General features: G+C 41.6%; 1 protein-coding gene across 1 annotated transcript in view; it reads right to left on the bottom strand.

Annotated features, from left to right (window-relative positions):
- Positions 1-23,974, bottom strand: part of LOC136871761 (lysosomal alpha-mannosidase) — a 195,518-nt gene that overhangs the window by 89,516 nt on the left and 82,028 nt on the right. The window contains exons 6-7 of the mRNA XM_067145327.2: positions 18,938-19,074; positions 6,609-6,742 (exon numbers count right to left, since the gene is read on the bottom strand). Of these exons, the coding sequence (XP_067001428.2) occupies positions 6,609-6,742; positions 18,938-19,074 (271 nt within the window). The remainder of the gene's footprint in view (positions 1-6,608; positions 6,743-18,937; positions 19,075-23,974) is intronic.

The raw sequence follows: 23,974 nt of genomic DNA, 5'->3' as shown, positions 1-23,974 counted from the left end.
CTTGCTCTTCTCAAGCCTGAAACATGTTGAAGACTAGTTATTTATCCACGGGCAAACACGAGAAGAAGAAAATATCGTTGAATTTCTTGACTACCTCATGTACAATTGGCTACAAAATGCTGAAGTGCCACCTGAATTATGGAACTGCTACCGGCGACATCATAGGACGAATAATTCAGTAAAAGGATGGAATCATAAACTGAACAGTCGAATTGGAAGACCATGCACCAGAGTGAACGACCTCACCAAGTACAGTACTTAAAAACTGAAGCTGAGAAATATAGTAATACGTTTCTGAAGATGGGCTTGAATTTAGAAAAAGTGAAAAGGACTAAGCTGAGTAAGGAGTTGGATGGAAGAATAGCAAGGATTATTGGAAGGTACGAAGAAGATTCTGAAGTTGGAAAGTTTCCTACGACGATTTCTTACGTTCTGAAACTTGACTAATGCCAAAAGGGCAACAAGGTCTTCAACTGAAGACCGAGTACGGTTACCCGTGTGGGTCCATGATGTCCGTGGATCACTTGACCCCCCTGTCTTGAAGCTGGTGCGAGGCGGCAAGACAGACTCACTTCAAAACAGTTGAGGTGTTTATTTACGAAGAAGGCACGCAGTTCTGGCTGGCGCTAACAATGGACCTTTTTGCACTAACATTATAGAATTATTATCACTTAAAGTTATTGTAATCTAAACATTTTCTTAAGGTTAAGTTTTGGACTTTTGTACACCTAATCCGAGCGTACAGAGAAAATTATCGTTTGATTTACTGTATATAGGTGAGAGTAGGTTGAGTGGCCGCGTGTGTGACGGCTATGGAGCTAAGCTGTGCATTCGGGAGACGAGTGGGTTCGAACCCCATCTTCAGCTGACCTGAGAATGGTTTTCTGTGGTTTCAAGTTTTCACTTCCAAGTCAATGCCGGGACAGTTCCTATTCATAAGCCACAGCCGATTCCTCCCACTTCTTTACCCAATTTCATTCACCATAATACATTTCATCTCTATCAGCTCCTCAACTGAGGATGGTATCAGGAAGGGCATCCGGTTCGTAGAAATGTTCCATATAAATTCATCTATTCTCCAATCCAGTATCCAGAAGCGGAACTAAGGGATAGACCTATATTGACCTAAAGTAGGCTAATTAGTCTATATTTTGAGCATTATTTAATCATTAATTTAATAGTGTCCCGTATTGTATAACGGGAAAAAGAGAGTTAAATTTTCTTTCTAAGTTGGGGATGATCTACAATTGCTTTGCACTGTCAAGGAAGCAGAGTGTTACAGCAAATATGTTTGTTTTAAATCCGGGAAATCGAAAATTCAACTGTAATACGTCCTCCTTTTGTCCTGCTTTATAAAACTCATTTGACCGCCTTTACACTCACAACCATCAGGTAACACTAAATAAAAGTTACATTTGAGTTCTATTTAGTGTTTGTTTGTCTGTCCCGATATCAACGCATAAAACTCAAACGGTAAATGGAATAATTTAACGAGTTTCAACATCAGAATCCTAGTATAGTATGTAGTTTTCGTCAGTTGCTTGAGGGCTGTCTCCCTCTATCAGTCCTTCAGTAGGGAATTCCCTCACAGCAAGCCGAGTGTTTGTATGTCATTATGTTATCACTGATAAAGAGTGATGGTAAATGGGACTGACCGCAAATGGGATGACACCTATCCGAACTCTCATGCTCCGCTATAAGAGACTGAAGAGCTGATAAACGCAGGCGGGATGCTTGGTTGGAATCTTTCAAGCTTGACTGTGATGACGGGAAACCAGCAAGATACAGAATAAACTCTGCCTGAAATACAGTCAAGAAAGTCTTTAAATGTGGATAAGCCAGCTTGGAAGGAGAAAGATGGGACTTATTCAGTAGAGATGACAATAGAAACGATCATAGTAGGAAAGTGGGTCATGATGTTAAAAACGATTTTGATGACACGTCTGTCAGTGACACTACTTTTGTGCACGAGGGAAACTATGGTAAGTCTAAAGAATCATTGGGAAAATCACCAAGGCCTGAAAAAGGCATCCAGTCTCATTAAGCTAAGGAGAAGAAATATACAGTAAATGTGACTTAGATGTGAAACTTCCACGGTATGTAGAGTTATTTATTTCTTCTTCCGAGTTGAAGCGTGTTTCTTTTCTGTACATTTCGTACTGTTTGCCGACGTTTCGAATACATTGCAGTATTCTTTGTCAAGGTAACTGAAATATCTGTACTGGATCCGAGGTAATCAGTTTCCCAGGCAATGTACAGAAATGTACAAGAAACAACAGCACGCCTCAATCCGGAAGAAGAACTGTATAAATATGACGTTTGTCCGGAGACATTTTCTGATAAGTACTATGTTACCATTCATGAGAAGACACATTTAATGATCAAGCCATTTAAATGTGATGTTTGTAGCCTTGTGGTTGCTTGTACAAAGTGGTCACGCGGGTAACTGTAAATTTAAATGTGATGTATGTGACAGGCGCTTTACTATTTCAAAGTCCCTCGAGAATCATAATGCGACACACACAGGAAGTTATGAATTTGAGTGCGCGATATGTAAAGAGAAGTTTTCCAACAAGGGCGTATTCCACAAATCACGCCGTAAATATCCCAGGTATAGTCGTCATCTGTGTTCTTTCTGCTTTTACCGCAGAGGTTCATTGCGGACACATGTTCCTAGCACACTGGATGTGCTGTAGGGAAATAAACGTTTTGTCATCGTGTCCGGCTAATGTGTTGTACTGTATACACAGTTTCTCAAAAAGGAAATGACCGATTTTTAAGCATCTATTTATAAAGAAATAGAGCTAAAGAATGGAAGAACAATTAGTAAAAGAATTGCAACATGGCTTTAGAAACAGAAGATCAACAATAAAATCCCATCTTTACAATGAGACATCTGATGGATAGGGAATGGGAATGTGAAAGAGAAATTCTGATAACAGTCGTCGATTTAGAGCACGCATATGATAGCATCCCCAGAGCAGAGGTATGAAGGGTCACGAACATGGCCCAGATTTTTGGTGTTATGTCATGACAAATATATAAAATATCGTGTTTATGGTTAAATATATGACAGTAATTTCTTGAAACTTTTGTGATAATGTGCAATGTCACACACAGATGCTAATGTTACTAAATCTACGAATAATTGTATATAAGGTAAGATATTTGCAACATATTGGAAAATAAATCTTAAAAATATTAAATAATAAATTGTACCTTCTGAATATCGGCCTTGTTTACTTATATTTATAAATTAGAAATAGAAGAGTGTAAAACAAAGTTGTATACAAAACAAACAAGAAAGAAAACAAAAAAGAAACTTTTCCTTTTGTGAAAATCTAATAATCATGAATATGTCTTTCACATCTTTGGCGACCAAGGCGTACGGTAACGACTAACGTGACATCACTTCCGTCACCCAATTTTTCGCGTTACACAAATTTTCAGACGCTTAATTTCATAAATTTCATGGCAATTCGCTACCAAGTGATATGTTTTTATTCAATGAATTGACCAGAAACACAATAGAAACATTGTCACATATTATTCCATATACTCGTATGAGGTTATTCATTGTTTAGCTCGAACCCGAACATATATAAGGTTGCGTGACTTAAACATAAAAATAAGCTTAAGCAATTCAAAGAGAAAAAATGGATTGTAAAATTTCAAAATTTACCCATGTAAGAAAATAATAAGTCCGCCTCTGTGGTGTAGTGGTTAGCGTGATTAGCTGCCACCCCCAGAGGTCCGGGTTCGATTCCTGGCTCTGCCACGAAATTTGAAAAGTGGTACGAGGACTGGAACGGGGTCCACTCAGGCTCGGGAGGTCAACTGAGTAGAGGTGAGTTCGATTCCCATCTCAGCCATCCTGGAAGTGGTTTTCCGTGGTTTCCCACTTCTCCTCCAGGCAAATGCCGGGATGGTACCTAACTGAAGGCCACGGCCGCTTCCTTCCCTCTTCCTTGCCTGTCCCATCCAATCTTCCCATCCCTCCACTAGGCCCCTGTTCAGCATAGCAGGTGAGGCCGCCTGGGCGAGTTACTGGTCATTCTCCCCAGTTGTATCCCCGACCCAAAGTCTGAATCTCCAGGACACTGCCCTTGAGGCGGTAGAGGTGGGATCCCTCGCTGAGTCCGAGGGAAAAACCGACCCTGGAGGGTAAACAGATTACGAACGAACGAACGAAGAAAATAATATATCTTGTAAACGGACTGTTAATATTATTTAGAAGCACGTATTCTCAATTCAGCATTATGAGTGTATACCATATAGGCTTATTTACAATATTATAGTAAATATGTTTTTATTAACGTCGTCAATTTATGCTCCGCGTTGTGTCAAGACCGGAGCTCCCAGCGTGACGTCATCAGCATGACTGTGAGGAGACGGTACCTGCACACCGCCTCATCATTATACTGACACCATGTAAGACATATTCATTTCAAAAGAACCTAGATTTTTAGGTGTTAATAGGTTAGAATGCAAACTTAATAAAGCGAGTAACAAGTGTTTATTTCAGGACATCAGCACGAGCCTTGTCGCATGAATATAGCAGAAACTGAATCTGTTCGTCTCGAATCGAGAAGAAGAGCTTCTGATAACAGGAGCAAGAGAGCTCATAAGGCAAAGATGTACTCTTATTTAAACAGTATACCCCCAGTGAATACATGAATTCGTAACCATAAAGACTTTTCTTGCAGTAAACAGTGTTGCCAACTCAGCGGATTTTCCGCCAAATTTGGCGGATTTTTAAATGCAACAGCGGATAAATTTTCTATTTAGCGGAGAGCGGATTTTTTGACGGATTTTCGACTTTTAGCGATTTTCAGCGGTAACAATATCACCTTTCGTCACCAGGAGAGGAAAAAAAAAGAACTTAGTACGGCATAATAGTCTACTTATTCCTGTTGTATTGAAGTTATGCTGCAACTAGCACCCGTTTTCTAGACCAGCTCTGGCCCACAGCCTGAGTCGGTATTTGTTACAATCGTTACTGTACTCTTGATGAGCCGGCTAGTGTCGTGCTTGATAACGTGTTACTTTTGACATCAGGTTCTTTTTGGTACGTCGAAAGAAAAAGTTAAAAACTAGTCAGGTATTTCGTAAAGGGTAGTTAAATAATTAAACTTTAAAAGACTAGTTGGTTGAGCTTCCCAGTGATGTCAAACGCGGACGGTGCGTCTATTGGCAGTGCAATATAAATGCGAAATTGTTTGACATTAATTCTTTCCGCACTTATCAAAAACAATGAAAACAGTGATCAAAGTGAAAATATTTTCGAAATAGATTTGAAAATTTCCGTGTGGTCTTTGCTGCTGTGAACTGCCAGCATATTATTTGAAAAGGAATAGTACCATGTGGCTTCATGTGAAACCACAGGACCTCAGCTCAGCACATCTGTTTCAGAGCATATAGTGCGCCGAGGAGAAGATGATTAACTCCTGTTCTGAAACTGGTGAGTGTTGAGTTAAATCTATTTTATTAAAACAGCTGGTATATGCTATTTTGCTTCAGTTCGAAATTTAGCGGATTTTCAACTAAAATTTAGCGGAGAAAAGATTTATGGGTTGGTAACACTGGCAGTAAATGGCAAGAGGGAATAAAACTGAATGCCAATGTCTCTGCTGTGCGTACTATGCCTGCCAGATCCCAGGGCAACAGTCTCCGTCGGCGTTGCCACAAAGAGTTCAAAACTCTTTCACACGTCCTGGGAGCCTGTCTACATGGTGATTTACTAAGCATCTCTCTCAATAATGCAACCAGATCAATGATAACTGACGCCTTGAGAGGACAATAATACACGGTCTCTCCAACAGTGGAAGCAACCGACGCACTGGCATTATTGCTTTTAAGCCATTCTGTTCTGAAGGCTTCATTATTGATCCCACAATATTAGATTTGAGTGTTTAAGAACCTTGGAGACAAACGAACGCCACCCAGAAGGGATCGATGCGGGGGAAAATTATTTATGAAGAAACGGTGGACTACTATACGCAAAAGTACAAAATTACATCAACTGAGTAATCAGCTTGATGTTAGGTGCCCGAAGAAAATAACTAACTTTTTGTCAACTTCGGTGTCTTTGGGATGAAAAGAGATTTCAAGTATAACAATACCATTACTATCCTCAAGAACTCCATTATCTTCAAGAACCATGCTTACGGATCTCAGATAAATGTTTGGCGTGCCTCTCTATAGTTTTTCTGCCTATTCTTATGTAACTTCGAGGTATCTCGTGTAGGGCTAATGCGTTCACTTGGATCTATTGTTATACAGGTTCTCTTTGTCTTTGGGCAACCTGCAGCTGTTGCGGGAAGATTGTACAACAAACTAGCCCGGACGACAGTTCTGCTACGAGTTTTGCATAAAGGATAGGGGCGCGGCCTCTTAGAACCCCCAAACGTTTCGCTACATTACGGAAGAGCGGGGTGGACGACAGTTCCTACTAGCAAAATTAGTTTGCATTCTAACCTATGTCTTCATAAACATGCGAGCTCTACCAATAATCATATCTTTACAGTAAACAGTGTATGGCACGGAATTATTTCAACGCCATATTATACGTGGCCTTATTCGCTATGGCTTACATCTAGTCTACGTACTCGATAAGCTTGTCCAGGTTTATGTACCACATGGCTGCGTTCTGGTACGTGAAGTCTCCGCCCATAGTGAGGATGATGTTGTCCGATTTGTAACGACTCGCTTGCTTGTAGATATAGGACAAGAAATCCTTCACCTGCAATCACATAGGGAATTTAGTCAAGTGAGATGTAAATATAATTAAACAATAATGCAGCATGCAAGGTACAAGAGTTATTAACAATAATAAAGTAATGTTATTTCATTCACATCCGATTAACTACTTTTACGGTTTTCGGAGACGCCGAGGTGCCAGAATTTAGTACCGTAGGAGTTCTTTTACGTGCCACTAAATCTACAGGCACGAGGTTGACGTATTTGATTACCTTCAAATACCATCGGGCTGAGCCAGGATCGAATCTGCCAAGTTCGGGGTCAGAAGGCCAGCGCCACAACCGTCTGAGCCACCCAGCCCGGCTTTTTAGAGTTATTCAACTGAAACGTAGTGTACGTTTAACGGTATTAGCTGCCGTAGAGAGCTTGTATGTGGTTATAAAGGTACATGCAGCCCACATGTAAAGAGCTGTTCAGCTCAGCTGCATTCATCCTTTAAGTTCAAAAGCCTGCAGTTTACAGAAGAAAGCGTATGGTTCGCGATGGCGTGTCAGCTACAACAGAATCAGCGCATGAATGCGCTGAGAGAGCGGATCGTCATTATCGCGAGAGATACCGAATGTTTCCGACGAATAACGAAGTAACGTACATAGAGAGCGATCGGTGTTGGTTGAATGCTCCTTTCGTACTAGCAGGTAAACTGTAGATCTAACCAGTAATTAAGCGTCAATGTGAATCTTGATAAGGAACTGTACTGTCGACCTCAGGTAGAAGCTCGGGTCAAAATTATGTGCTGAAAATAAAATAACATCATGTAAGTTTAAAGCAGCAGGAAAAAAAAAGGAAAAAAACTTAGACTAAATTAGGAGAAGTAAAGGATTTGTCCAGTGCTTCTCATTTAAAAGAGTTACAATTTTTAAGAAAACAGCTTGGCCCTCCGTTCTTGCAAGACACCTGTGTCCTCAGTCGAGCTCTAATATGAATAAAGTTCATGTAACACCAGAGGTAAAAGATAATTTTTTCTAGATGCCTGCGTTGAAGTAAGTACTACGGATATAACACCATTTAATATTTTCGATAGACCACAGTTGTTGGTAAAATACGATTATCTTGATGCTGTTGACCTGTTAAGTGACCCTACAACGACATCACGGACCTGTTAGGCACGAGCTGGCGTGATTAGGAAGGAAATAATACCAGCAATACTTAAACTGGCGATAGAAAGGAGTTCTAGCGGCTACTAATGATTTGTGGGCAAAAAATCACCATAAAGACCAATTTTGACTCTAACGGTTATTCTTCTTCTTTCGAATAACCCATTTGGAGGGTACAGTGATTCAACTTTGGTTTCTTTTCATTGTGTTCGATTCCCTTGCTTCCAGATTTCCTTCATCCTTCGAGAGTGTCGTTCCTTCTGTTCTTGAGTCCACTTTCTTCTAGTTGTTGGTTTCTTACGCTCCTGAAACGCTGCCTTTTGAACAGCTTCTCTAAAAAGTGTTCTGTTTTTCATTGTATCTGTTTTAATTCGAGCATTTTTCATGTCCTTCTCAATTTCAATGAACCATGTGGGTTTAGATTTGCGACTACTCAGAAGGTTGAAGATGCGCTAACGGTTCATTATATAAATAATTGTCTAATAGAAGTATATTTGGTGCTGTATCCATAGGATGGCATTAATAAAGTTACACAGAAAGCGCTAACGAATGAATATAAGGAAACTGCGGTTGATCGGCTGGGAAGCGCGCCACCCTTTGCAAAGAGTAACAACAAACAATACTGATATTAACCACTTTTGTATTGATTGTGTAACACATAAAAGAGGTATTTGAATATAAATATAATTTAATGAATAAATAAATAAATAAATAAATAAATGCCATGCTACTTTTAGATTGTACTGCACGTACACATACGTCACACCACTACACTGGCGGTAAATGAAATCCCAACACCAAGGAGGAGGTGTATTTGTACATCTGAAAGGCGGCGCCTATTCAGATTTACGCGCTATTCGACGAAGAGTGCTAGTACCACCACTATAACCTTGCGAGGCAAGTTTGTTTTAAATACGCGCTGTACACTTTGTGAACGTTAGTCATCGTCTGGTGTTGACATTGTGAGGTCGGTGTGAGTCAAACATGCCTTTAAGGAAACGAAGAAGGCAGTATGAGCAGCCTGCTGACTTTGAACGAAGCCGTGTAATAGAGCTACGAGCAGGTAGATGTTCTTTCCGCGATATTGCAGAAAGACTTGGCAGGGATCGGTGTTGGCAACAATGGGCACGGGAAGGCACTGTCTCGAGAAGACCGTGATACGGCACACACGGGCCACTACGGAGAGGGAAGAGGCATGGCTGTGGTGGCAGCAGCCATTAGAGCTTCAGTTGGCACCAGTGTGAACTGTAAGAAACCGATTACTTGAGGGAGAGCTCGGACCCAGATGTCCTGTAGCGTTCATGCCACTAACTCCCAATCACTGCCATCTGCGACTTCAATGGTGTCAAGTTAGAGCACATTGCAGGGCAGAGTGGAGATCTATTGTGTTCTCAGATGAGAGCCTTTTCTGTTTTGGTACCAGTGATAGCCGTGGGTTGATAAAGAGGAGGCCAAGTGAGCGCTTGGAACTGAGCTGTCTGCGGCGTCGACATATCCCATCTACACCAGGATGGTCTGGGGAGCGATTTCTTTTGACAGCAGGAGCACTCTCACCGTTATCCTAAGAACCTTCACAGCAGATTTGTACGTCAGACTGGTGACTTAACCGGTTGTGCTGTCGTTCATTCGCACTATTCAAGGGGGTGTTTTGTCCGACTCGTTGGCTGAATGGTCAGCGTATTGGCCTTCGGTTCAGAGGGTCCCTGGTTCGATTCCCGGCCGGGTCTGCGATTTTAATAGCTTCTGATTAATTCTGCTGGCTCTGGAACTGGGTGTTTGTGTCCGTCCCAACACTCTCCTCATCATATTCAGACAACACACTACACTACCAACCACCACAAAAACACGCAATAGTGATTACATCCCTCCATATAAGGTTGACGTCAAGAAAGGCATCCGGCCGTAAAACAGGACCAAATCCACATGCGCGACGCAGTTCGCACCCACGACTCCATAGGTGTGGGAAAGAGCGGTAGCAAAAGAAGAAGAAGATTCAAGGGGCGTTTTCCAGCAGAATTACAGAGTATCGACCAGTTGAATTGGCCTGCGAGATCACTTGACATTTCGCTCATTGAGCACGTATGGGGCATTATGCGACGAAAAATCGAGCATCATCCAATATCAGCATTAGTCGTTGATGATTTGATTGGCCAAATGCAACAGGCGTGGACCTCCATCCTACAAAATGACATACGGCACATGTACGGCACAACGCATAAAAGTTTCCATGGTTGCATTCAAAATCGTGGCGACTACAGCGGTTATTACTGTACCACCATGTCACACGTCTTCTCGCGCATACTTGAACCTGTGACCAGGAAACTTTATTCAAATAAATGCGATACCTAGACGATTGTTTAGCCTAAATTTCATTCCTCTAAACCAATATATTCTTGGTGCTGAGATATCATTTTCCGCTCATTTATTTTAGAAGATCCTGTATTTGTGGTAGAGCCTACAAATGTCACAGAGTTCGAAAGCGAGCGCTCCTTTACACCGGGAAACGATCGCCTGGGCGATGCTGAGAGAGCGAAGGCCACATAGGAACCCTACTTAGACGGTGACGCCGTCTCTCAGCTCAGGATATTTGTTACTAGTAATAATAATAATGTTATTTGCTTTACGTCCCACTAACTACTTTTACGACTTTCGGAGGCGCCGAAGTGCCTAATTTAGTCCCATAGGAGTTCCTTTACGTGCCAGTAAATCTACCGATACGAGGGTGACGTATTTGAACACCTACAAATACCACCGGACTGAGCCAGGATCGAGGCTGCCAGGTTGGGTTCAGAAGGCCAGCGCCTCAACCGTCTGAGCCACTCAGGACAGGAGATTTGTATGGAGAAGGAAATGTGTGGTGAATGTGAGGGGGTTGGCGACCGTGGCCTATACGAGGAACCGTCCCGGCAATCGCCTTAGTGCAGGAGAATGGAAAACCACGGAAAAACATTCTCAGGACTGCTGGCGGTGGATACCTGCCCCTCCCTGTCTCCCGAACACAGAGGCGTAGAACCACGATAGAGTTGTCGGCACGTCGTATCTGCTCCCGCCGACCTCGGAACGCGAGCGATTACACACAAAGAGAGTTGAGAGGAATCACATATCAATAAGCCTACTTTTTTTTTACTAAATAATTTTTAATATTACTATTGGCTACATTTAGTTCAGGATTACCACTATACCACTTTTCTGAAACGTTCATACAATTTCCAGATTTTTGTTATATAATTGGATTTTTTATAAACATAATTTCAACCAAATATTTTGGAAACAAACCTTACAAACGTATCTAAAACACCCATAAATACAAGTATACCATGCAGTTCGGTGTAAAAAGAAGGACACTTTTTTCTGAGAAGTTTGGTCACCTGATATCTGGTATGTTCCCTCACTCATGTGACTTTCTAAGTCTCTAGCATCCTACTTAGCCACTGAAAACATATGTTCCTTCCTCAGATGATCCAGAAAGCCAGTGAGTGTGAGGAACATTGGTTGCTTATAGCCAGAAAGGTTATAATGAATGGCAGCGGCTAGGAACCATAGGACTGCGTTTCTTTTCTTGCTCGATCGTTGTGGAACGTTAAATTGCAGAATCCCTTGTTGGAGAGAATTACCAGACTATGTGCCCTGTATTTTTTTGATAACTGTTACCGTGGTTTGGTGGATTAGCAGAGGTGAAAGGAGGTGCTGGGATGAATAGGTCTCAATATACGAAATTAATGTTAATTTAAAATTTAACAAGGTTATATTTTCTTTTTAAGATCAAGAAATAACAAATATAACAGGTACTCAGTAGCCTAGCAACAAATCGAGAATGTACAATTACAGTGTTACAGGATTTGGGCTCCGAGAGCCAGACACATAATTCTTGAGCAATTAGCCCAACTTTAGCCAGATACCAGGTTTGACAAGGGGGCAGAAAACCCCAATCATGCCCAGGAGCTCTTGCTCCCTATTACTCAGAAAAGCCTGCTCGAGGCACACAGAAATCAAAATGTTAAGAAAGAGCAACCCGCTCTTAAAGTTCAAGCCTATCAAGGGCCACACCAAACTCCACCTTCAAGCTGACCTCCAAGCACATGAAAACAGGGGTAAAAATACCCAACCTACTGAGGCCTACTCAATAAAGAACCAGGACAATTACATGGCCTCCAAAATACCAACTTGAGAGGAGGCGTCCTTGCACTCCTAATACACTTTATTTAAAACCTATTTGGCACTAGGCCGCATATGCAAGAGCTAATCCCATACTAAAGAGGTGACACGATAGGAAAACTTATTACATTACGAAACGAAAAATGGTTGAGAAAACGTAGTCACCTCAAAACCAATATGAAAGGGAGCTCGAGAGGGTTAGACACTCTCTATCCCAATTTGTAGTTTAAAGAGATAGAATTTATACCAAGAGTCTATTACATTTTAGAGGAAAGTTACATGATAAAAGGTATCGAACCTGCCCCGAGAGTTAAACTGCTGAGCTAGCAAGAAAAGAAGTTATTAAAAGGCCATTACCTTATTGATGAACCGCTGCCCGACGAAAGAGGCGCTTCCCGCCCCCTGCTACATAATTTACACAATGATAGATGTTACTGAAGTGGCGCAGAGACCCGAAAATCAGCAGTTTATATACCCTCGCGGAACATTCGAGACCTTTCATGAATGATAACACCCGCCCACAAGCATTTTATTGGACGGCCAAAACATTACAAGTTAAAACTGAAGAAGACATCTAGGATTGGTGGAAAATTAATTACAAAAATTATTCATTGGTCGAATTAAAAACTGGCGGAAAGAGAAGGGTTATACAGCCAACCTAAACAATGACTGAAAGAAATTTAACAAAGAACAAACTTATGCATACTAAAATTCTTCAAAAAAAAGTTCTTTCACTTCGCACTAGGGTGCACCGTTATATTTCTTCAGTAGTGCCATCTAGAAGAGAATGTTCACACTTCTCACTACAGAGAAAACAAAAATAAATCGAAAAAGACACAGTTCAGAACTCTTCAAAATTTACAGATAGCGACATCTTCTGATAACCTTTAGAATTAACATGGTTGTTAGAGTTCAGGCTTCCTCCAGTAGAGGAGTTTCAACTGGCGCAAAGTTTGAATTAGCGGCGCGGAGGTGTACCGCCTGGTACAATAACTTTCAACGCCAATTTCCATATGACAGCAGCATTTAGGCACGTAGTAATTAGGTGAAACAAGGTGTTGGTAGAATCACATCCACTAGCTGCTCAGGTTTTTTTCAGTTTTTCACCAGTACGGATGATCTCCTTTAGATAACTGTATACCGACACTCGCCATTCTATGGGTAACCATTGATTACATGTATGTTTACAGATTATTTGCCAGTTCCTGATGAGGTATTTTAGTTGAATGTTCGGCTCGAAGTTTCTCTTTTGAAGCAGGAGGTTGTAGAGTTGTTTAACGTGATCAAAAGAGCCGTCTGAGACATGGTTACGCGGAAGCTGTTCAATAATTGCTAGTGCTCTCTTGTAACAAGATTTGAATACACGGGTTCTTTGGAAATTAGGATCTTCTCTTAGTTGACTGATGTTACAATCGATGGATTCTCCCCTCATATGCATTGCCTTGATGACGTGTTTGACGAAGAGAGAACTACATTTCAGTTGAACTGCATACTGGCCCAATCCGCCGAGATGTTCCCTTCAGTTTAACTGTTCTTTCGCACACTGCACCGAAAGCCTTTCCAAAGATAGTAGCCAATTTACAGATAACATGCGGAGCAGGTAGTATTTTTTGCGATGTACCAGATTTTAGATAAGGCGTAGTAAGTGTTTATAAAGCAAGTTTTTAAAAATAAATGTAGCCTTCGTGCGAGGTTTTCTGCAAACTGGAAGCGAAACCCGTTCAAGAGAGCATTCAAATTTAGTTTTATTGTCTCGAGTTTGTTCTTGCAGAAGGTGATACCCAAGATTTTGCACTTGTTAGTCGGAGGAATACCGATTTCGTCTGCACGAATAGTGCGTCGCTCCGACCCTAGTAGGAGCATGGAGGACTTTTCCAAGTTTACCTTTGCCCCTGACGCAGTTGAAAATTCTACCAGCACACGACGCACGTCTGATAGGTCATCGCCGTCGGTAAGGAGTAACGTCAAATCATCTGCATAAGCATGCAACGTAAAGTGTTCAGTGTTAAAACGAAGGCCATTCAGAGTGCTGTCCATTCTCCGGATAAACGGTTACATGATTAAGATAAAGAGCAACATTGACAGTGGACATCCTTGACGTACTGACCTCTTAATTGGAATTCGAAGTGACAAATGGCCCTTGATCAGCAGCCGTAATATAGCCGAAAGGTACATGCACTTCAAGGCCGTTCAAGTTGTTCAGGACACCGAGGATCACGTAGTATTCTCCAAAGATAATTGTGCGAAATCCTGTCAAAGGCTTTGCTAAAATGTATGTTTGCAATTGCAGCAGGCTCTTCAGGAAAAACAGAAAATGGTCCTACCTGGAACCCCACACGTTTACCCAGTACCAATCAGTGTAGGAGTAATCTCTTTTATTTTTTTAGCTATCACTTTAGGAAATAATTTATAATCGGTATTTAGGATAGTTATTGGTCTATAATCCGACACATATCGGCAGCTTACTTTATTCGTAATCATTATAATAGTGCCTTCCGTAAATGCAGGCGTAAATCCTTCACGTAATGCATAGTTAAGGACTTGGGTAAGGTCATATCCATCATAGACCAGAAGCGTTTGTACCATTCATAAGGGAAGCCATCCATTCCGGGCGTCTTATCAGGAGCAGCTTTTTTGAGAACCTCCTCTAATTCCTCTTTGGTGATAGGTCTCATGAGGAAGGAGTGTTCTTCATCGATGTATGTTTCTACAAGGGAAAGCATGTTTTCCACACCTATGTCAGACACGTCATCGTCTGCAAACATTTCGTGGAAGTATCGTTCACCTTCACGTAGCAACTCATCTTTGGAGTTAAGAATGTTCCCATGGGAGTCTATCCACTGGTGTATAAATCGTCGATTAGCAGATTTACGCATCTTTGCTATATGGTGTAAAGATATCCTTTCCTTTTACGAGAGGGAAGATCTTTTAACGTGTTGCTGAAGACGTTGTAAATTTTGTTCTTTGAGTCGTAAGAGGGTCTGTTTAATCGTTTTCATTTCATTGGACACATTTTCTCCACGTTGTTCTTTGGAATGTGAATCGTACAGTACTCGCTCATAGAAGTCTAGACTATAATGAAGTTCGGTGTTCATAACCTATGGTCCTTGCAACTGATTTCATAGCCGGTTTCAATTTATCCATACACCAGTCCATAACATTCCTATAACGCGAAAGACTGCTTTTGCACTGATGATATGCAACACCAAATCGCTGAATATCTTCCTCAGCCTTAAAAACATGTTTATTCATTTTCCAAATCCCCCTTGCTGACTGAGAAATGGGTAATATGGCAAAATTTAACGTGAAGATTACGCTATGATGATCGCTGAATGAAACTGGTACAACTTTGCAGTATTCTAGAATATTTGCCTTTGTTGCAGAGATATGCGCTCTGTCTATCCTAGATTTTGTATCACCGCGGCACAATGTATATTTAACACGAGGAGTATAAGGATTCTCCCATATATCAGCCAACTGCATTCTTTGTACTAGCATTTGCAGCCGGGGCAGAAGTTAAAAACACCTGTTGAGTCACGTGGTTGTAAAATGCAATTGAAGTCGCCCATAGAAGAACAGTGGTAGAATGCCCTGAGTGAAAAATGATTTCCGTTCCTGTTTAAACAGGGAACCAGATGGACTGTACACTTTAATGTTCGTGATATTATTAAATGAGGCTGATAATATTCTTTCCATGTGGTCCATTGTAATGTCCGTTAGGAGAAACCATTTTCTATACACAATAGCAGTTCCTTGAGCACTATCACTCATGTTTACTGCATAATCATAATTAAATAAATAGCCTAAATGACTGCTGTTCACTTCTTGTAACAAAAGAATATCAACATCATACTCCTTTAAGAAACGTCCCAACAGACCCAACGTTGTGTCACTTCTCACTCCGTTTATATTAAGAGTGGCGAAGGTCGTTAGAACTGAAGACATAACGAGAAGACAGAGTAACGATAGAGACATGAAACTGATAAACTGTTCGACTGCAAAACTATTTTTTATGTGACTTAGGGTGGTTTTCCATCCGCTCAACACCTTTCCGGGGCTTACGCAAGCGAGGATCTCTACTACTTGCACCTGTTGTGAAGTCAAGTTATGCTGGCTTTGGTGGGGCTCTGCTATATTACTGGCTTGCTGATCAGTGTCCATCAGGTCCGAAATACCCTTGGGAGGTAGGTGTAGTAGGAATGCATACAGGAAGATTGTTGCTGTGGTTGATATCATCACTAGAGTGAAGAGGATCAGAAGTTGATTCCGTATCTACAAGTAAATGAGATATTCTCATATCTTGACTAGAGGACGGGATGGAAATATCAGTAACCTGGGAAGAAGGCGCATGGTCACCGGCGAGTTCATTTGTCGATGACAGAAAGGAATGTTGTTGATGATGATGCTTGTTGTTTTAAGGGGCCTAACAGCGAAGGTCATCGGCCCCTAATGGTACGAAATGAAAGAACAAAAATTACAAAGGCATCCACTGACCAAAATAAAAATAAAAATGTCATGAAGAATGAATGGATGGACAGGAACCCAACAAAACACAAAACAAACAAAAACAAAAACCAGTGGATCGGATTCAATAGAGAACGAAAATAACAGTATTACCGACCAAGGTACCACTTATAAAGCACAATGATGCTTGGTGTCTAAAGGGGGTGCAAAATCCACGTCTAAGGCCCCACAGAATGGTACATGTCGCGAGTAAAATAGAACCATGGTATGTGTCATGTTGGGGTATTAATCAGAAGTAGCGAAGACTCACGGTGTTCCACAAAAGATGGTACTACTCACAAGTATTGTACTTCGTACAGGTAACGCAGACCTATGGTGTTTCGCACACAATGGCGTCACTTACAGCCAACGCAAACCGATGAGTTTCCGCACCTAGGGTACTAGTCACGGGTGCCGGTCCCAAGGGCCCCGTGGTGTTCCGCACATAGTGAGTACTAATCACAGGCAACGCAGACCCACGGTGTCGCTCATATAGTGGTACAACTCACAGGCTACGCCCAGACCCGCGGTGTTGCCCACATGGGTACAACGCACGGGTACTGGAATCCACCAGGCCAGGCTTTTTACTGCAACGAATCACAAACATATTTCGTACCATATTAGTGATACTACTCGCAAGTACACGCAACCCATGGTGTTCCCCGCATGATGGTACGAATCAAAAGTAGTTGCATGGTTCTAATTCATTCATCCCTTGGTCGCCCCTTTTAGTCGCCTCGCACGACAGGCAGGGGATACCGTGGGTGTATTATTCGTCTGCCTCCCCCACCCACAGGGGGTGTGTGTTTGGTCCGCGAGAGGTATTTTATTTCCCTCAAGTCCGCCGGCAAGCCGGTTAGGACCCCCCTATCCGCCACCTGGGACGCGCCACGTGGGAGTATCACCTCTCCCCCTGCTACGCCTGCGTAGCAGGTTCGTGGACAGAAAGGAATTGTGGGGATGGAATACACTAGTCTATTTTCATCCGTTTAGCTGTTGTTTCTCGAAGGGTAGGAAACTCTATGGGGTCAATCGCACGAACTTGTGTGTTGTTTACGTTCAGCACTTCGACGTGCTGAGCTGGGGTCGCTGTGTTGTCAGTCAAGGTCACAGGAGCAGGGTCCGGTTGACTAGTCGCTAACCCACTTGAGTTACTTGTATCAACTGCAGTGTTGACAAACCTCTTCTCGGCTAACCTAGTGTAACCTAAGGGACATTCTGGTCGCAAATGAGTTGTGGAATTACAGGCTAGACATGAACGCACTTGTCCATCATAAATAATTTGCGCACGGTATCCTTCAATATAAATGAAGGATGGAATAGATGTTTTAATTTCCATTCGAAAAGCACGTATACCATTATGTACTCTGAAGGCATATTGCTGAGACCATTCTTCTCTCCTGTGATCGATAATTTTGCCGTATTTACTACGCACCGAGTTAAAAAGACTCTATCGGGACTTCTGGTGGTGAATTTAACACTCGAATCGTTTTCTGTACTGTTTCCGCATCACTCATTTTAACCTTCTCTATCCGACTATCCTGTAATGTCATATTTTGTGCACCCTGATAGTTATAAAACAGTCTTTAAAAAATAGTAGTTGATATTACATTGATGAAGGCGGCATTTTTTGGTTGTTCAGCTGAATCATTTCTATCTGGTCCTCATTTAGTTTCAAGAAGTGTTGGATCCAATCATACTGAAGGTCTGTTGTCTCGTTCGAAGGTACATTTTAATGTATTTTTACGTGTGAATATTCTTGCCATATTTCTTTTCTGCGTAGTTACATAATGAAATCGCTTGAATTACAGTTAGCTATCAAAATGATTAGACTTGTTTAGAATACTGTTATACTGTTCAGTATAACACACGCTGAGAACACTTCAACACACACGGAGTGCAGGCATGTTACCTTCTTCTCACCACGTGTAGCGGCCGACTAACCTACTCGCACTTATACGACAGCAGGACATTATGCATCGCTCTCTTGCTGTTCTTTGGCGAAGTCTGTCAACAAATCTTAAGGGCAAACGTTTCAGGTTGCAGGCATTGACGTGCGCTCGAGTTGTTCTGTGCCACCTGAGCCCCGGTCAGCAGCAGATCTACTATTTTATTTTTACACACCAGAGTGCCACAGAAAAAGTTATCTGTCAAAAAATATTGGGGTCATTTTAGTAAGTTGTGTTAGAGTGTATTATCCAGTTTTACAACATTGAGTAGACATGCCTTGATCCTTTTGGACCCATTAATGACAGGCATGTGCAGCTACTCCAAAATAAATTGGAACGTATGTTCAAAATGACGCAATATTTTTAGGCAGTTTAAATGTTCAACCAGTCAAATACAGTTAATAAGTGAATGGTGGCAATAATGATGAATACACTAATGGAATACCATACGCGTATGTTTTACATCAGAATACTTACCCTGGCGTCTACATTGTAATCTGGGCTTCTCTTGTCGTCGATGATTGGTAGGTCACTGCAGAGTACATCAAAACAAAAGCCAGGCGGTGGAGAATACGTGTTGTACAGAGCGTGGGTGAAGAGGTTGGCAGAGTCTCCTGAAAGTTACACATATATTATTACAAATGATTTATCAGGTTTTGTCGTGGTAATCACATAACGAAAGTGTACATCTCACATATCAATAGGCCTACTCGCACTTGTAGGACAGCAGGACAAGCTTAGTTCGCAGCAGGAAGCGTTCTGTGTTTCAGAATATAAGAAGGCTTGTAAATGTCTAATGTTTTGTCCCATAGAACTGGTCTTGTTTGAGGCAAAGGTATAAGGAAGTCATTGTCTATCGCCACTTCACTCATGTTGCGATTACGGGACTGTTCTGAACTACACCATGCCATACGTACAAGAAGCCTACAATGCAAGGCGGCTCGTGATGTCGTGCGCTACTACCCGGACACGGGCTGTAAAACTACACGCGACTGCACAGCTACCGACAGCAATTTTCCTTCCTCTCAGTGTGAAAGTTCCCATTCACTTCTAGGCGCCACGACTGAATCGACAGTAGAGAGAAAGTTGAAACATTTTGAAAATGATTTTGTGTACCGAGCTCGATAGCTGCAGTCGCTTAAGTGCGGCCAGTATCCAGTAATCGGGAGATAGTGGGTTCGAACCCCTCTGTCGGCAGCCCTGAAGATGGTTTTTCGTGGTTTCCCGTTTTCACACCAGGCAAATACTGGGGCTGTACCTTAATTAAGGCCACGGCCTTTCCCATCCCATCGTCGTCTTCAGACATATCTGTGTCCGTGCGACGTAAAGCAAATAGCAAAAAAAGAAAAATGATTTTGTGTGGTAGTACGTTAATATTACACCTAGTGTACCGGTGTTTATTAAAATTGGAATAGGGATCCATTTTCTCCGAATTAAAAAGAGCTAATTGATTACGTGATTTTATGTGTTATCATTATTAATAATAAGTATGAAATGAAAAGTTATTCGTTTTTTAAGATACCTGGTTCTCTGAGAAATTAATTCAGTTCAGTATTTAGTAGTAACTTGCGAATTTATGCGTAAGTTGTTAAGTATAATATATTAAGGGATACATTTTAGAATAGAGATTATAATTATTGTAAGATTATTGAAAATTGTAAGCTTTAAATTAGACACCATCTGAATAATGATATGCATTATTTTATTTTAATATGATTTAATAATAACGTTAAGTAGTATGTCGGAGTGAATTAAAAGTTTCATTTAATCGTAATAATCTAAAAATATTTATATGTGAAATGTGGCAACTTTACTGAATGTTTATATAAAGGAACTAGGCAAATCTAATATACGCATGTTCATCGAAAACAGGTCCTTTTGAGTTAAATTTAAGGTCGGGCCTTAATTTGACCGTGCAAAGGTAGGATAATCATGCTTGTGGTTTAAAGGGGCCTAACATCGAAGTCATCGGCCCAGGTAGGATAATCATTAGCAGGCTTACGATATTGCATATGCAATTGAATATTTCGAGCAGTTTTATTTACAGTGCATATTTTTTAATTTTCCCCATATTAGGCCACATTTCAAAAGAATGTTTCTTCTTGAGTGTAGACATCAGATTCTGCAGGATACTATTGAAAAATTTGACACGTATTGGAGATAACTGAAGCGATAAACTGTGCTGATTATCCACAGGTAGGCTGTTTGACAGTTTGGCAGCGTGTTTAAATTTAGCAACACCAGCTCTACATACTTTGCCTATCTGCAATGCAATTAGCTGTGTTTTGATTCTTGGAATTTCCCTTATAGCGGGGCTGTCTTTACCTCATTCCGTAAATAGTTATCTTCCATGCGCAATTACTTCTTGTCAGTCTTACTTTGGTTGAGTTGAAACAGGTTGTGCTCCGTAGTACGTTAAATCGCAGTATTCTTCCCAATTAATTTATGATGCCTAAGGAGAAGACAACTGTTAGTGAAGTATTGAAATCATATGTACGCGAGTTTCAAGCCTTTTCAACCAACGGAAGTGTGTTGTTTTGCAAATACTGTAGCACAGTCGTAACCGCAACCAAAAATTATCAAATTTACAACATCTTCAAACAACGAAACAAAATAAATTGAAAGGAATAAATTTGAAACAAAAACACCAGACTTATTAACCACTGCTTCAGTACCAAATTCAATGAAGACATGTGTAAAGCATTTGTCTCGGCAAACATCCCATTGGCTAAGATAAACAATAATAACTTAGTTTATTTGCTACAGGAGTATACCAGTCCCAGATGAATCAACAATTAGGAAGAATTACTTGCCTGAGGTTATAAGGTAATGCTAGGTAAACTAAGGGAAAAAGTTGATGGAAAATATATTTGGGTCTCATTAGACGAAACAACGGATCAAAGATATGCAAACCATATCTACTAAATGTGGCTTTGTTACGTAAGGTGAATCACTCAACAGTTACTGCATTTTCAATGACGCACTTTCTTGTTTCTGGCCATCAGGCATTCTTTATGATCATGTTCTCGTAGTCTGCAATGATGCTGAACCTTACATGTGTCAAGCAATGGGAGGTCTTGGGATATATACCAAATTGATACACGTCACATGTGTAGCACATGAATTTCATCGAGTCGCTGAAGCAGTCCGGGTTTCTTTCCTGAAGCAAACGGGTTGATCTCTACAGTGAAAGAGTGTTCCTGGAGGCTCCAAGTCGCAAGAAATTACTTTTGCATGCATTTAATGATGTGTCTTTCCCGCCTTCACTAGTTCATACAAGATGGGGAACGTGGCTGGAAGCTGCTGTTTATTAAGCCGATTATTTTGAAATACCTCTTAGTCTGGCCTAATCACCTTTGACATGTCCGACTTCGATGGCCCCACCAGGAGCTTATGCTCCCGCCGGTATAGCTCTCAGGATCACTTAGGCACGCAAGCTCCCACACCGCGACAAGATGAAGCTACCAAGTTGATCATGGGGCTACCAACCCTATATCGAAAAAACAACTCGTTACAAAACTCATAGGCAAGAATAGACGGAATGCTGATAATGGTAAACGACCCACGCGAAGAAATGGAAGATACAAACGGGAATATGATATGTACGAACCCTGAATAAACCAGGAGCCCTAAAGCATCTGAAACAAGAAACGGAGAAATACAATATTGGAATAGCAACAATTCAGGGAGTCAGATGGAAAGGAAATTTTGTCTTTAGACACGGTAGGTATACAATTCTGGATAGTGGTGGAGCGAGAGGTACAATAGGTGGCACAGGCTTCCTAGTAGATGACAGATATAAGTGAGCAGTTTTGAATTTTAAACCTGTAAATGAAAGAATATGCACGCACGGATGAAGGCCCATTTTTTCAGTATCACCTTTGTGTATGTATGAACCTACAGAAGAGGCTGAGAATGAAGAGAAAGATATGTTCTATGGATAATTGGAACAATAAATAGAATGCATCCCAAGACAAGATCTAAAAACCATACTTGGAGATTTCAACGCTAAAGTGGGTAAAGAAGAAGCCTATAGGGAGACAAGTGGGAAGGAAAGCTAGCATGATGAGTCAAATTATAATTAGTAGTATAGAAAGGGGGTTCTAAAACAATGCGAGCTGAGTCAGCATTTTCCCACTAGGTCATAGACCCCGGCCAAGGTCATTGACGCCAGAACGTCATGACAACGTGACCGTGACGTCACGTTCACGTGCTATTGTTTGTAAACAAACCCACGTGCTTTTGACAGCTCTGAAGATGACAGCCGTCATCTTGACAGACCCTTACCTCACTATTTTGAGCACGTGGGCGCGGCTAACCTTACTGCTGCCATCTTGACAGGTCCTAACCTTACTTTTTTGTGAACAAGTGAATGCGGCTAACCTCACTGCTGCCATCTTAACTACGTGGGCTTGGAATTTAAACATCTTGACAGCTACCATCTTAACATGTTCTAACCACGTGCACTTGTTTTGGCGCTGAATTTCGAATTAGTGTGCATGGCTAACCTCACTGCTGTTATCTCGACAGGACCTAGCCACGTGCTTTTTGACAGGTGTGAGGTCATGACCGAGAAGCGAGGACTGCTGATGAATGGTGTCGCATTATGTTCAGCGATGGATCGCGTTTCTGCACTACCCCGGATGACCACCGTATGCTAGTATGGCGGCGACCTGGGGAAAGATACCATTCTTCTAATGTTTTGGAAAGGCACAGCGGTGTAAAATCCAAGCTCTCAGCAACGTATAATCATTCTGGGTTAATCACAACGTTATTGTGCCTCAGTTTTGTTCTTTGTTGTACATACTTTATTACTATACGATATGGGGAGCCATCTGATATGGCTCCAGATCACGGCTGGTAGTGATTGGGAGAACTCTGACGGCGCAACGGTACGTCACGGAGATCGTGCGTCCTGACGTGTTACCTCTCATGCGACAGAATCGTGGTACCGTTTTTCAACGGAACAATCCTCGTCCACATACGGCACATGTCTCTATGAACTGTCTGCGTGAAGTTGAGGTACTCTCGTGACCAGCAAGATTCCCAGATCTGTCCTGGATAGAAGATGTGTGGTACCAGGTCGGACGTGAACTCCATCCCATTGCCAGTATCCAGGATTTCAGAGACCAGTTGCAACAGTTGTGCGTCAGCTTGCTTGAGGAGAGGACACTACGGCTTTAAGACAAGCTTCCCAACCAAATAAGTGCATGCATCCAGGGCAGAGGGGGTGCAACGTAATACGGATAAGTGGTCTCTACCCTCAGGTTCTTTGTAAATTTTTTTATCACCGAAATAACATCACTCACCCTCTCAATACTTGAAGACTCATTTCGTTTCCTCCTCCCCTTCTGGGTGCTTCAATATGTTTGTCAGGCAGTGTAGTTTGTAAGAGGCTACCATATACACATCGTATGCCAAATAAAATATTAAGTACGGCATTAATACCAAAGACCCTGCATTATGGGCTCAGTATCCTCTGGGGGTGGGGGCGGTAAAATAACACCCACGGCA

This window comes from Anabrus simplex, chromosome 4 (genome assembly GCF_040414725.1).
Source record: "Anabrus simplex isolate iqAnaSimp1 chromosome 4, ASM4041472v1, whole genome shotgun sequence".
In the NCBI taxonomy this organism is placed as follows: domain Eukaryota; kingdom Metazoa; phylum Arthropoda; class Insecta; order Orthoptera; family Tettigoniidae; genus Anabrus; species Anabrus simplex.
The sequence above is the reverse complement of the archived record's forward strand: the minus strand, read 5'-3'. Positions and strand labels throughout refer to the sequence as shown.